At 43.1% G+C, this 14,500-nt stretch overlaps 1 protein-coding gene across 1 annotated transcript in view; it reads left to right on the forward strand.

The window, feature by feature from the left end:
- CLIP1 (CAP-Gly domain containing linker protein 1) overlaps positions 1-14,500 on the forward strand; it is a 123,948-nt gene that overhangs the window by 45,778 nt on the left and 63,670 nt on the right. The window contains 2 exon segments of the mRNA XM_060027968.1: positions 9,432-9,556; positions 11,578-11,800. Coding sequence (XP_059883951.1) covers positions 9,432-9,556; positions 11,578-11,800 — 348 coding nt within the window.

The raw sequence follows: 14,500 nt of genomic DNA on the forward strand, positions 1-14,500 counted from the left end.
CTCCTGAGCTATGACTGTATTGGGCACTCCCATCTTGGGGGAGGCAGTCCGGGCCTGGGGAAGCCTGTCCTTGCCCCCCTCCATGCTGGTGGGCCTCAGTGGGGTAGATGAGCTGGGTCAGTTGGAGCTGCTTGTAACAAACCCATCTGCCTCCTTCCCATCTCCCTCTGGCCCCTCTGTTTTCCCATTTGTCCTCACGAATATTCCACAGATCTCCTTAGTTGAAGATTGCTTTCATCTGTCTTGTGGCATGAGCTGCTTTGGGCTGATGCTGCGGTCCAGCTGACTCTCAGACTCACCTCTTTCCAGACTGGGAATCCCTGGGATGACCAATTACTCGGAATGTTTTGGGGATGGTCTTGCTGCATTTTCGGGTGTAGGCACTATTTCAGGGATGTGATGTCAGGTTCTCGAGAACTTGACTGACTTCCAGCCGTTCTGTTTCAGGATGGTTGTCTCCATGTCCGGTACTGTATGTTCTATGCTGAATTCTTAGCTTATGACCAAGTATGAGAAGGAGACTTTTTACGCTTTTGTTTCTAAAGTGACAAGCTTTATCTTTCTACGAGCTGCTCGCAGGGCTCTTAAACTTATATAAGAATCCTATAGTGTAAATCTGTAGGTCTTTTGGATACTGTGAAAGGGAAAAACATCTTCCTGAGATTTAAAAAAAAATCTTATTTATAAGTTATTTTGCTTGTGTTTGAGTCTAAATAACTACAGTTCATTTAGTATGTACTTTTCTGTGTGTCTTCATTTGTTCAGCATTTGTGAGACTTATTATAACATGTAAATTTAAAACACACAGCTAGTGGGGTCATATTATATACATACCATTTTACAGTATACTTTGATAGATTGGGGGCATTTCTATGCTAGTAAATAAATACAACTCTTCATTTAAAATAATAAGCTGCTGTTTGATATCACACTGTTTGGGGCACCTAATTTAATCATAGACATTTAGATTGCTCCCTAGAAATGAAATTTCTAGTCAAAAAATACATAAATATTTTAAATCATAATAAATATTGTCAAAGTACAGTCCAAAAAGCCGTTAGCATTTTATGTTCCCGCAAAGTGTGTACCAGTGTGCCCTTTGTAATAATTTGATTTCTTCTGTTTTTCTCAGTCTTCTTACCAGTGACTTATAACCCCCAAATCTACAAGTCTCGTTGTGATATTGCACTTATATTGGGCGTTTGTTCATCATCTACCTGGGGGGGTCTTGGGCTCTTTTTGGGTGGGGCGTCTGAGCTCTAGGGAAGCTGTTCTTTACACAGTGACCTCTCCTTCCCTTGATTGCTGATACAGTAGCTGTTAGTAGAAGGATCTGTTATTTTGTATGGCCCAAGGTTGAGAAGACTCCAGATGTTCACATTATGTTAACTCTTTCTGGACACCTTGGCTGAATGTTGAGATCTTTTCCAGCACCACAGTCTTAGCCTAATTCCTTTGCAGTGAGGATTGCTGCAGATTTGAATCATTTTTTCTGATTTTAGTTTTCCTTTTTTTTCCCCCATTTTCAATTTCCATAAGCCTTAAATCTTAGTCAGCACAGCCTTGTAGGGTTGTCTGGGAAGGAGCGCAGAGAATCACACTGTTGATGAGAAGCTAGATTCGGCAGCTTCCTCCTCTCTGTGCACAGCCGGGCGCAGGAGAGCCGCTTCTTAGTTCATAGTTGATAGCGGGGCTCCTCTTCCTGCTCGTTGCTTTCAGCTGTGAGAGGGTAGGATTCGTGTGCTTTTGCCATTTTCACTTTTGAGGCTTGGGAATGCATAAACTCATCCACCTGCCCGCTGGATTTCATGTCTTTGGTTTTACTATCCGTCCTCCTCTCTGCGGCCCCATTGTCCTGCGCTGCCTTGCATTAAGCCATCATCCTCTTCACCTGGACCCCCAGACCGCTGTCCATGCTGCTAGCCCCGTCTCTCCTCGGTTCTGGTCTTCACACAATTACAGAGTGATACGCCTGACGCGTGGATCTCATCACGCTGTTCTCCTGTGCGGTGGCGCCCTGTCTGCCTACACCAGTGCTGTTTTCACAGTGCTGGGGGTTTTCTATGGGGCTCAGTACCTGGGCACTGGCTGGTCGGTGTGAAATTAGGTTCTCTTTGCAAACCTAAGCCGGTATCTTTACGCCAAACATGTCAAAGCTGGTACCTCTGCCTTGAGGACTCTGTGTAGGCTCTTGGGGCTTGGGAGTTTCTGGGTTGAGGAGGCACCTTATGCTGTCTAGCTTTGGGACTTGAAGAGAGGAAAGTTGGACCACTGCCCGGGCCAGAGTCTAATGTTGAAATGCCTGTTGCTAGATCACATCTTCTAACTTTTAATACTGCGTCTGTGAATTCTTTAAGCATACTTACAAAAATATCTGAGGCTGAGCCTCTTTGTAGCTTCTGACACACATAGATTAGAAAAGCAAACTTGGCTAATACCATTGTGGTCAAGTGGGGTACTTTTTGATCTCAGTGCCTTAAGAGAGTGTGACTCTGGCAACTAAATATTCTGCTCTTTTATCAGCCTCAGGGATAGTAGGGTTTTTTTTTTTTTGGTTCCTATTAAATGTTTAAACAGTTACAAATGGATTTTTTTAAAGATTCATTTATTATTTATTTTTCTTTTATGGCTGTGTCAGGTCTTTTGTTTTAATAGCAACAGTTTAATTAATTAATTGTTGGCTGCGTTGGCTCTTCATTGCTGCGGGCGGGGGCTACTCTTTGTTGCGGTGCGTGGGCTTCTCATGTGGTGGCTTCTCTTGTTGCAGAGCACGGGCTCTAGGCACACAGGCTTCAGTAGATGTGGTGTACAGGCTCAGTAGTTGTGGCTCACGGGCTTAGTTGCTCCACAGCATGTGGGATCTTCCCGGACTAGGGCTCGAACCTGTGTCCAGGTTCTTAACCACTTAACATTCTTAACCACTGCGCCACCAGGGAAGTCCCCCTCTATGTATTTAAAATGATCTTTTCATTTATTTATTTGTTCATTGCCCATCTCCCTCTGACCAGGCTCCATGAGAGTCTGGAAGCTTTCTGTCTCATTCACTGTCTTTTCCCAAGCACTTAGAACAGTGCCTGGCACACAGTAGGTGTTCATAAAATATTGTCAAAAGAATCAAAGGGTTTTAAATACTGTTGTCACATTATACCCTTAAAGGGGAGGAGTAACATTGTAAAGTATGACAAGAGATGCAATTAGGACCAGTGGATAAAAACCGGACTAGGCGAATCTTACCTTTCTTGCAGGAGTTGCCCAGTGGAGCTGCCCTAAGCTGGATTGCTCTCTAGTTGAGGTAATACGAAATATGGACGTCATCATCTCACAGGTGATTAAGTTTTATGTCAGGGCTAAATCTGTATGGGTAAATACCAATTAGCTATAGTTACCTTTTTAAATTAAGCTGCTTAACCTACAATATGGCAGATAAGAAGCCACCTCAGGAAATTCAGTTGCTCACGAAATCCCTGTGGAACAGTCCCTCATTACCACCCACTGGACATTTTATAGCTTTATAAATTGAGGCACGGTGAGGTTAAATGGCTTGTTTGAGATTTGATGAATAGATGGGAGAGTTGAGAGAGGATGAAAGGTTTCCTGTTTCCTGTTTGTGGACCCATTCATCAGCCCAGCAGAATGTTTTCTTTTTAAATATTTATTTATTTATCTATTTGGCTGCGCCAGGTCTTAGTTGCAGCACACAGGATCTTTTTTAGTTGTAGCACGTGGAGTCCTTAGTTGTGGCACACGGGCTCTTAGTTGTGACATGTGGGATCTAGTTCCCTGACCAAGGATGGAACCCGGGCCCCCTGCATTGGGAGCATGAAGCCTTAGCCATTGGACCACCAGGGAAGTCCCCAGGAGAATTTATCAGTGTTCTTATTTTTCAAAAGAGTTTACAAGAAGGGTGTTTGTCTCTGTTCCCACAGCATCTCTTAAAGTGCTTATCACTTTTCACTAGAAATATTTGCTTGAATTTTTCTGTCAGTGACCAACACTGTATTTTGTTTATATTTGTATCCTCAGGGCCCAAGCACTCAGGAAATATATATTGAATGAATGAATGAGAGCTGAAAAACCTGAGATTTGCTAAAGCCTGACCACAGCTAGGTTTTCCTTTAGCTGAGTTTCTAATTTAAATTAATTTGGTCTCCAGCAAGTGACTTCTAATTTTGACTTAGGTTGACCACAGTGTTATGAGTTATACGTATATATTCTGAAAGTAAAGAGAATGAATGGTAGTTACTTGTGTTTGCCGTAGGGATCCACTTTTTTGTTTTTTGTTTCAATGTTGTAAAATTTATCTTTAATAATCTTGATATCTGGGACTTCCCTGGTGGTGTAGTGGTTAAGACTCCGTGCTCCCAATGCAGGGGGCCTGGGTTCGATCCCTGGTCAGGGAACTAGATCCCATATGCATGCCGCTACTAAGAGTTCCCATGCCACAGCTAAGAAGCCAGCGAACTGCAACCAAGGAGCCCACTTGCCACAAGTAAAGAGCCCCCCTGCCACAACTAAGACCCAGTGCAACCAAATGAATAATAAATAAATAAATATTTTTTTTAAATCCTGTTATCTGCCCCTAAAACATAGATTTGAAAATTGTGGCTTATACTTGATGTAAGTGCACATGCTATAATACTCTGGGTTCTCTGGAACACGTGAGAAGTAAAACTTAACTTTATAAAACCGTGTTTAAATGCTTAGAAAAAAATTTGACTGTAAAATGATTAAGTAGAAAAGTGAGTGATTTTGGATGTGACTTTCTGTCTGTGTTAAAGATATTTTGAATAATTACTAAGGATCTTTCACAGGGGAAAGGAAAGCATATTATGTTATATGAGTCAAGAATTTCAAGTTAGGTGAGAGAAAAAGTATAAGAAACTGCCCATGCTAGGAACTAGTAGTCATCCATTTGAAACAAACTTTATGGCTTTTTTTTTTTGGGGGGGGGGGTAGATGTATGTTCTGTTACCTGCATTTAGAGAAAAAGTCGCTGATCTGTTTGTGGTAATTTGTTATAAAGCTTCTGATCTGAGTGAAGCCACGGTTTGTTTGGAGAATTTACTGCCCACAGCCTGTTAGACGCCTCTTGGAAAAACAGTTGTCATGACAGTAACTTAGACTCACCCCCAAAGAATTCAACAGATTATCTGGAAAGATTGCATCATCTTTAGCTAATGTGCTGTGTTCTGCTCATGTGATGCTGGTTAGTCTGCTGCTCTGAAAGGTGTGTAAGAGGACAGAGAAAACAGAGGCCAATTTTATATAGGTTACTATTCATACATTCCATGGTTACCAATAAGAGTGCTAAAAAGTCCCATTTGCCAGATCTAGAACTAGTACTTTCCTTAGCATGGACACACTGGCTGCTAACATATAGCAGACTCTCACACTATCTGTCAGACACTGACTAAACAGTTTTATGTGGATTATTTTATTTAATCTTCACAGCAATCCTGTAATTATCACCATTGTACTTATGAGGAAGCTAAGATTGATTGATTTATTTATGGCTGCATTGGATCTTAGCTGCAGCACGTAGGCTCTTTGTTGTGGCGCAAGGGCTTCTTTCTAGTTGTGGCACGCAGGCTTAGTTGCCCCGCGGCATGTGGGATCTTAATTCGCCGACCAGGGATCGAACCTGCGTCCCCTGCATTGAAAGGCAGATTCTTAACCATTGGACCACCAGGGAAGTTCCGAAACTAAGATTTAGAAACTAAGCAACTTGACTATTTCCTAGACAGAGCTGGCATTTGAATTTGTTCAACTTGGAGCCCATGCTTACTTAGTCTGTGTTAGCATATTTCTTCCTTTGCTCTCTTCTGAGCCATCAAATTCAGCCTCAGCCACTGGATATCTTTTTCCTTTTGTTGGTTTACATGGAAAAATGGCCTTTTCTGTGTAGTTCCCTACGGAGAAGGTCACCTTTCATTTCTTCAGCAAATGTTTGTTGAGTGTCTCCTGCTGTGCACTGTGGATTGCGGTGCTGGACACAACGGTTCCTGCGTGGAGTTTTCTCCAGCCTCCAACTCCATCTTTCCTCAGTGACACCTGTCATGATACCAGGATGTTTCTGAACTGTCTGGGGACTGCCTGCCCTCTGTCACCCTTCACATGCTCTCCTGCCTAGAGTACCTTAAACTGTAACTGCTTTGGTTCCTTAAATCAGTTTCACAAAGAGTTTGTCTTTCAGAGAAAAAGTATATAGCTTTGAGACTTTAACATTTTCCATTTTCAACAAAGCTTAAATAGAGGGGCTTCCCTGGTGGTGCAGTGGTTGAGAGTCCGCCTGCCGATGCAGGGGACACAGGTTTGTGCCCCGGTCCGGGAAGATCCCACATGCCACGGAGTGGCTGGGCCCGTGAGCCATGGCTACTGAGCCTGCGTGTCTGGAGCCTGTGCTCCGCAACGGGAGAGGCCACAACAGTGAGAGGCCCGCGTACTGCAAAAAAAAAAAAAAAAAAAAAAAAAAAAGCTTAAATAGAGCTGGAAAAAAATGTGTATCATCCCAAACTCATAGAAAACTATATTCAGAGAAAAATTAGAACAAAATAGCTTTGGTATTAAAAAGCAAATTAGTATTGGTCTGAAGAAGTTAGGAAGGAAAGAGTAATAGACAACAAGGAAGTGGGAAAAAAGGAAATAGTGAGATAAAAAGTGAATTAAATAAAATAGAGAACATTAAAAACAAAAAGGAAAAACTTAAAAGCTGGTTCCTTGTGAAGATCGATAAAATAAGTTACCTTCCCAAGGTAAGTCTACATTTAACACAATCCCATTGGACTTTTTTTTTAATTAACCAAAATGATTTTTAAATTTATTAAATCAGTAAACCTACATAACCTAAATATCTCCCAGTGGGGGCTGATTTAATAAACTGGAGTGAATCCGTATAGTGGAATGACGTGCGATTGTAAACACAAGGAGGACGTTCTCTGTGTCTTGATGTGGAATAAAGCGAGGTGCAGGGCAGCTCATGTAGTACAGGTGCAAGACAGCTCATTTTTTGTATGTAAAAATGAAAGGGAGGAGTAAAAACATGAATTAACATTTCCTTTTTAAAAAGAAATTATTTATTTTTGGCTGTGTTGGGTCTTCGTTGCTGCACGTGGACTTCCTCTAGTTGCGGCGAGCGGGGGCTACTCTTCATTGCAGTGCGCGGGCTTCTCATTGTGGTGGCTTCTCTTGTTGCGGAGCACGGGCTCTAGGTGTGCGGGCTCAGTAGTTGTGGCACGTGGGCTCGGCAGTTGTGGCTCATGGGCTCTAGAGTGCAGGCACAGTAGTTGTGGCACACAGGCTCAGTAGTTGTGGCTCACAGGCTCTAGAGTGCAGGCTCAGTAGTTGTGGCGCACAGGCTTAGTTGCTCCGCGGCACGTGGGATCTTCCCGGACCAGGTCTCGAACCTGTGTCCCCTGCATGGGCAGGCGGATTCTTAACCACTGCACCACCAGGGAAGCCCCAACATTTGCTTTTATATGCATAAAGAAATGCTGGGAGGAAGATACACTCTACATCAATAGCAGTGGCTACCTGTGATGGGGAGGGTGGGATAGTTAGGGACACGAATTTAGTAAGAGAGGCTTTTCCCTGGATTCATATATTTAAAAGTTTTTGAACCATGAGAATGCATTGGCTATTCACGAATTAATTCATGGGCTTCCCTGGTGGCGCGGTGGTTGAGAGTCCGCCTGCCGATGCAGGGGACGTGGGTTTGTGCCCCGGTCCGGGAAAATCCCACATGCCGCGGAGCGGCTGGGCCTGTGAGCCATGGCCGCCGAGCCTGCGCATCCGGAGCCTGTGCTCCACAACGGGAGAGGCCACAACAGTGAGAGGCCCGCGTACCGCAAAAAAAAAAAAAAAAAAAAAGAATTCATTCGTTATAAAGAGTTACCTTTTTAATCAGTAAGAAAAAGGTGAACATCCCAAACGAAAAATGAGTAAAGTACATATTGTGATACATCTGTACTGTGGATACTAAACAGCTGCCATAAAATAGCAGGGAAAATGGACCAAAATGTCAGCAGTGAGTGTCCCTGGGTGTTGAGATTACAGGAATAACATTTATTTTTTGTTCATAATGTTCTTAATTGCCTGCGGTGACTCGCCTCTTGTATAATTGGGGAATTTTTTTTAATTAAGGAAAAAGAGGGAATTCCCTGGTGGTCCAGTGGTTAGGACTCTGTGCTTTCACCGCTGGGGCCCAGGTTCGAGCCCTGGTTGGGGAACTAAGACCCCGCGAGCCCTGAGGCTCAGCCAAAAAATTTTAAAAAAAGAAAAAAGAAGCTTAGCTAAAAGTAAGAAAATCAGTATTCTGAAGAATAATAGTAATAAGGGAAAGCCAGCCCCAGGAAATATCATGCAGGTTGTGAAGTAGCAGTAATCAAAATGCCATGGCAGTAGCACAGATACTGAACTTTTGAAACTGTAAAAAGACTCAGATCTGTTCTTATGTGCATGTGAGAGAGAATATGATAAAATGAGTATTTGAAATAGAAAAATAATGGCAAAGGGAGAAATAATAAATGCTGATGGGATAATTTTGGAAATAATTAATGTTTGCATGTTATGTCAAACAACAGCTGGGACAAAGACATTTAAAAAGATTCACAGCTTTGAGCAGCTCACGTAAAATGTGAAGAACAGTCATTTTAATAGTTGTGAAGAAATGGAGAGCCTCACAGTGGAAAATATCAATATTTAAAATATTTTAAAGAGGACTTCCCTGGTGGCGCAGTGGTTGGGAGTCCGCCTGCCGATGCAGGGGATGCGGGTTCGTGCCCCGGTCCGGGAAGATCCCACATGCCGTGGAGCGGCCGGGCCCGTGAGCCATGGCCGCTGAGCCTGTGCGTCCGGAGCCTGTGCTCCGCAGCGGGAGAGGCCACAACAGTGAGAGACCCGCGTACCGAAAAAAAAAAAAAAAAAAAAAATATTTTAAAGAATTTACATTTCATGTGTGTGGATGTGTGAATATTTGTCTTTAACATGTACGTGTTATTGCTTTACCTGGATAATGATGTAAAGGACGTTTGGGAACATAAACACAGCAATTGTTACAGTGGATTGTGCATGAATTTTGTTTTTCTTTAAGGACGTAGGGGTTTTATTTTTGTAGCAAATATTTATTTTGAAGCAGAAACCTCCCTCCGGAGTAATAAGGTATTTTTTTAATTGGACTAAATGTTGATGACTGCACATCACCTAGGCGATTTCATTATTGGACTATATCAGGTATCGGATCACTCTGGCGACTGAAGTCACCCAGGTGAACTTTGCTAACCTTTGGAGAGAACTCTTTGAAGAGTTGGAGAGGAGGTTAAGAGAAGAGCTGCTTGGAGAAATGATGGAACACAGTATTGGCTGCAGCTGCAAAGGATTAAGCTGTGAAATTGTAATTACGCTCATCTCTTCCTTTTAACGTTCTCTTCTTCCAGGTTGGTGGCACGAAGGCTGGCGTCGTCCGGTTTCTTGGGGAGACAGACTTCGCCAAGGGGGAGTGGTGTGGTGTGGAGTTGGATGAGCCTCTTGGGAAGAATGATGGGGCTGTCGCTGGAACAAGGTTTGTTTGCAGTTGGAATCTCGTCTCCCTCTTGCATGTAAAGGTGCTCAAGCCGATCCCACCAACCGTGTATAATAAAATGGACGTGAGTGTTTTGAAGAGCTGCACTTTTATTTCCTAAGACTCATCTACAGGTTTTTCCCCCCGCTAGAATCAGAGTCTTTCTTTTGACTGTCTGTTTTAGTAATATGTGCAGTGCGTCTGAGTAGATTCTGAGCAAGTATTTGGTTTATTTGTCTAACTATTTATTTTATTTTAAAAATTTATTAGTTTTATTTATTTTTGGCTGTGTTAGGTCTTCGTTGCTGTGCGTGGGCTGTCCTAGTGGATCCTTAGCCACTGCACCACCAGGGAAGCCCTATCTGTTTATTTTTAAGGCTTTTTTTTTTTTAGAGCAGTTTTAGGTTCACAGCAGAATTGAGAGAAAGGTACAGAGATATCCCTCCTCTACCCCCTGCCCCACACATGCACAGCCTCCCCCATTATCAACATCCTGCACCCAAGTGGTCCATTTATGACAGCTGGTGAACCTATATTGACACATCATTATCCCCCAAAGTCTGTAGTTTATATTACAGTTTATTCTTGGTATACATTCTGTGGATTTAGACAAGTGCGTAGTGACATGTTTCTACAATTATAGTATCATCTATAGTGTGTTCATTTTATTTTTCAAAATAGAAAGGAAATACTATATCATCCTTTTGGCTACTCTCCCTTTGATAGCAGTCAACGTCTGAATGAGTTTCTGGGCGTTGGAGGGTAGGGGGAGTGAGGAGAAGGAAGCTGCTTTTGTTAGGACGAGAACGCAAAATGTGTCTTTATATCTGGTGACAAGGATTCCATCCTGTGGCAAGAGGACTGACGGCAAGCACACCTATTCCACTGTGAGGATAACCCCGCTCTCACCTCACAGGGATAGGGTGGGAGTTAAGTCATGCAGATGAATGCAAGAGGCGTTTCCCACACTTCAGATGCTTTGAAGGCCTTGGGCACAGTTGTGGTCTCTGATGCATTATTGTTAGTAGTATAAAGTGTTGTAGTTAACATTTTACTTATAAAATGTTTACAGACTGATTATAAGCGTATAGGTCTTATGTACCAAATGCAATAGTAATGCCTCGAGGAGATTAAAAAAATCTCTTGGTGCTGCAACGATTATGAAGCCATATCATTGATATCCTTCATATTAAGTTGTTATAATTCGCTGGAGTCGTGAGATCTCCAAGTGTCAGTACCAGTTGATACTACTCCACCTTTACTTGAGTGAATCTGCCAGAATTAGGTGCTTGTTTGATTTCTCTTGCCCTTTGTTTGGCAAGGTTTTATTAAGTGGGATCACTCCTCTGCTGTGTGTTTATCAGATAGTAGAAATACCTTCCCTGTGCGTTAAATCTTAGTAACAGATGAGTGATTCCATCTCTGTGTATCATACTGTTATTTCCTAGTGTGTTTTCTAAAACATTATTGTGGGGCTTCCCTGGTGGTGCAGTGGTTAAGAATCCGCCTGCCAATGGGGGGGACACAGGTTCGAGCCCCGGTCTGGGAAGATCCCACATGCTGCGGAGCAACTAAGCCCGTGCGCCACAGCTACTGAGCCTGCACTCTAGAGCCTGTGAGCCACAACTACTGAGCCCGTGTGCCGCAACTACTGAAGCCCACGTGCCTAGAGCCCTTGCTCCGCAACAAGCGAAGACACTACAATGAGAAGCCCGCGCACTGCAACGAAAAGTAGCCCCTGGTCACCGCAACTAGAGAAAGCCTGCACGCAGCAACGAAGATCCACTGCAGCCAAAAATAAATAATTTTTAAAAATAATAAATTAAAAAAAAACTATTATTATGGTTATTTATTAGCTTGCACACCAGTGAGTGCCACGGGCTGGTGCACCACCCCAGCTGGTTGGTAGAATTCACAGCAAACCAGTCACGAGTTACGAGTCAGGAGAGCTTTTTGGTTATAGTTGTATTTCTTGTAATTAACTTGCTTCTTGTTACTATTCCTGTTGTTGTCCCCTAAAGGTATTTTCAGTGTCAACCCAAATATGGCCTGTTTGCTCCTGTCCACAAAGTGACCAAGATCGGCTTCCCTTCCACCACACCAGCCAAAGCCAAGGCCGCTGCCGTGAGGCGGGTGATGGCGACCACACCCGCCAGCCTGACGCGCAGCCCTTCTGCCTCTTCTCTCAGCTCCATGAGCTCTGTGGCCTCCTCTGTAAGCAGCAAGCCCAGTCGGACAGGATTGGTAAGCCTCCTGCTGCGTGTTTCTGCGTCCCAGGCACTGTAAGTGCCCCCCAACCCCACCCCGTCAGTGTGCCTGCTTTGCTTTAGGAGATGTTAAGTCTTCTCTTGCCCTTGTACTAAATGTTCTCTGTAGCTTGTGAATGTCCTTACAAATTTTGCAACAAAACAAAAACCTCTAGCAAGAATACAAGTTTGAAATAAAGAATTTTTTTAACAGCCCTTTTCAGGTTCCTTAGACTTTAAGATATAACAGTTCTTGGTGAATCTATAGTAACTACTACTTAGTCTAACATATGGGATGATTGAGTATTCTGAAATTATTTTGGCATCAGAAGGACAGGAGAATTGGAGGGATCCTTTTCCTCAAGGACCTGGGTCTCTTTCTCTTTGACATCAAACAATTTTAGGAACTACAGTCGTTTGAGAAAAGGCATGTTCTTAGAATTTTAGTGTTATGTTCATACAGTCTAACCCGCTGAAAGCAGTTGGTGTGTGGAGCGTTCCTGACTCAGGCCAGAGGATGCAGAGGGGAACTTAGGGAACTTAAAAGGATGCTAGGAAAAGCCATGTTTTGTTTTGTCTCCATCTCCCCCTTCCCCCACTCCCTCTTACTTTCTCCCTCTCTTTCCCATTTAGATCAGCAAGAGAAAATCATCAGAATCAAAATAGGCAGCATCTCATTCTGTTTGTTAATGTCATGCTTTTTTTTTTAGCGTCAAAGCAATGACTTTTTGGCTTTGCTCCCTCCCACCCCCCACCCTTTAGTTTATTCACTGGAAGTGAGGCAAACACTGTTTAAATTTGAAGTGGCAGTATGAGGTTGTACCCCAGACTGAATTCAGGATCTCTGCTTTATGACAATGAACGACAGACAGGAGTTAGAATGTGAAGTGTCATGATCGGGCAGTAAGGCTGCTGGCCCTTGATCTCGTTTTGCCTTCTCTCCATTGACCTTGGGCAGGGAAGGCAACGGTTGGCCCTTGATCTCATTTTGCCTTCTCTCCATTGACCTTGGGCAGGGAAGGCAACAGCGGAAGCGTCTTTCTTTAAAGTAGGGGTTATGCTTCTCTGGACTTTGTTCCTCTTATGTTCAAGTAAAATAAATACCTGCTTGGACTATGTCATTTTGCATATAAAAGTCTGCATCTTCAACAGAAAAATTACAAATGGACTTATGAGAAAAGCTTGTCAAGAACTTTTTGAATGTTTGAGTGAAATGGATGAAGAAACCCCTCTGTTTGGATGAAGCCTTGTTCAGAGTGGGTCAGCAAACTCTAAAGTGGAAATCGAGTTTACTAATCCAGGAACAATTCCGTGAAAGTATCTACCCTGGATTAGGAATTATTTCTTGTGTAATTTTTACTACGTTGTAATTAAGTGTCTGTTTCTTTGGAGATGCCCAAGCGCCCCCGCTGCTCCCGTAACCGGTCCTCTTACTTTTTAGAACAGTTCTGATTCCTTAGTTCACCTCATTTTCTTTTGAAGAAAACTAGCAAAAGAGAACTGAGTCTCCTTGCCTTGTAAAACAGCTTGTTTTTTGTACCTCTTTATATAGAGTGGCTATAGTTTCTAAACCAAAAATCACCATAAAAGAATATACCAAAAATACAGAGTAATTGAAAGCGTGACTTCTTAAAAATGCACCTCAACAACGTGATCCCTTGTGTGTATATATATATATATGTATATATAAAGTGGGGACATTCCTTAATGCACAGCGATCTTCTGAAAGAATTGAGTACAGAGGTGCCCAGCCTTTCTGGTTCCACAGAACCTTTAGTCTCAGTTATTTTTTCACAGTGCCCGTAGGCCTAAAGAAATAGCTAACAGTTCTGTTTATTAAGTAGTTAGGTCCAAACAACTTAATATTTATGTCCTAACAATTTAATAGCTCTTCAAAAAAAAAAAAGGTTCACATTAATTGAAAGGAAAAAGAATATTTTTAATTCATTCTTGAATAACCACAGTGAACTAGTATTAGGTTGCACGCTCTTCTTGGGCACTGCATATCCTGTCAGACCTTGGACTCTTCCTGGACACCGCCACCCTCACTTCCTGTGCCACATTGGTTTTTGCACAGTACTTGCTTTTGGTCTGGCAGTAGCCAAAACCCGGCTTCGGAAAGACATGACGTTATGGAAGGGAATGTAGTACAATCCAAGGTTGAAACTGAATCCCCTCCAGCTAGCAGTTTGCATGGTATCCAACGGGTGTCGCTGTTTCCTTGTGTTTCCCTGTGAGTTTGCTGCAGTACCCTGGGGTGTACCTCTGCGTGGGGTTTGGGAACCTCAGATTTAGTGTATTCCGGAAGAAACGTTAGTACGAGAAAGTATAACCACATAGTAAAATTGGAAGATCAAGGTCAGATGGTTCAAAGAGAGACTAGGAATTCCCCGCCGCCCCATATACGTAAGTAATTCAAGAAATTTCACTAAATAGAAACAGCGAAGGACAGTTTGGGTGTACTTTACTCTCATAGCTGTCAAACTGCCTAACTCTGAACTGACGGCAGGTCCTCACTGTCAGTCTGCGTCCTGGCCGGGGGCTCAGCTAGACGGAGGACGAGGAGAGCCTTCAAGCAGCAAGCGAGGCTTTGACTGCAGAGGGTGAAGTCGAGCGGCGTCGACCCGGAGCCAGTGATTGCCAAGTAAATGGCCGTGGACAGACGCTCACCAAGGGATGTGGCCTCTTCTGGACCACC

Source organism: Delphinus delphis, chromosome 13 (assembly GCF_949987515.2).
Source record: "Delphinus delphis chromosome 13, mDelDel1.2, whole genome shotgun sequence".
Classification (NCBI taxonomy): domain Eukaryota; kingdom Metazoa; phylum Chordata; class Mammalia; order Artiodactyla; family Delphinidae; genus Delphinus; species Delphinus delphis.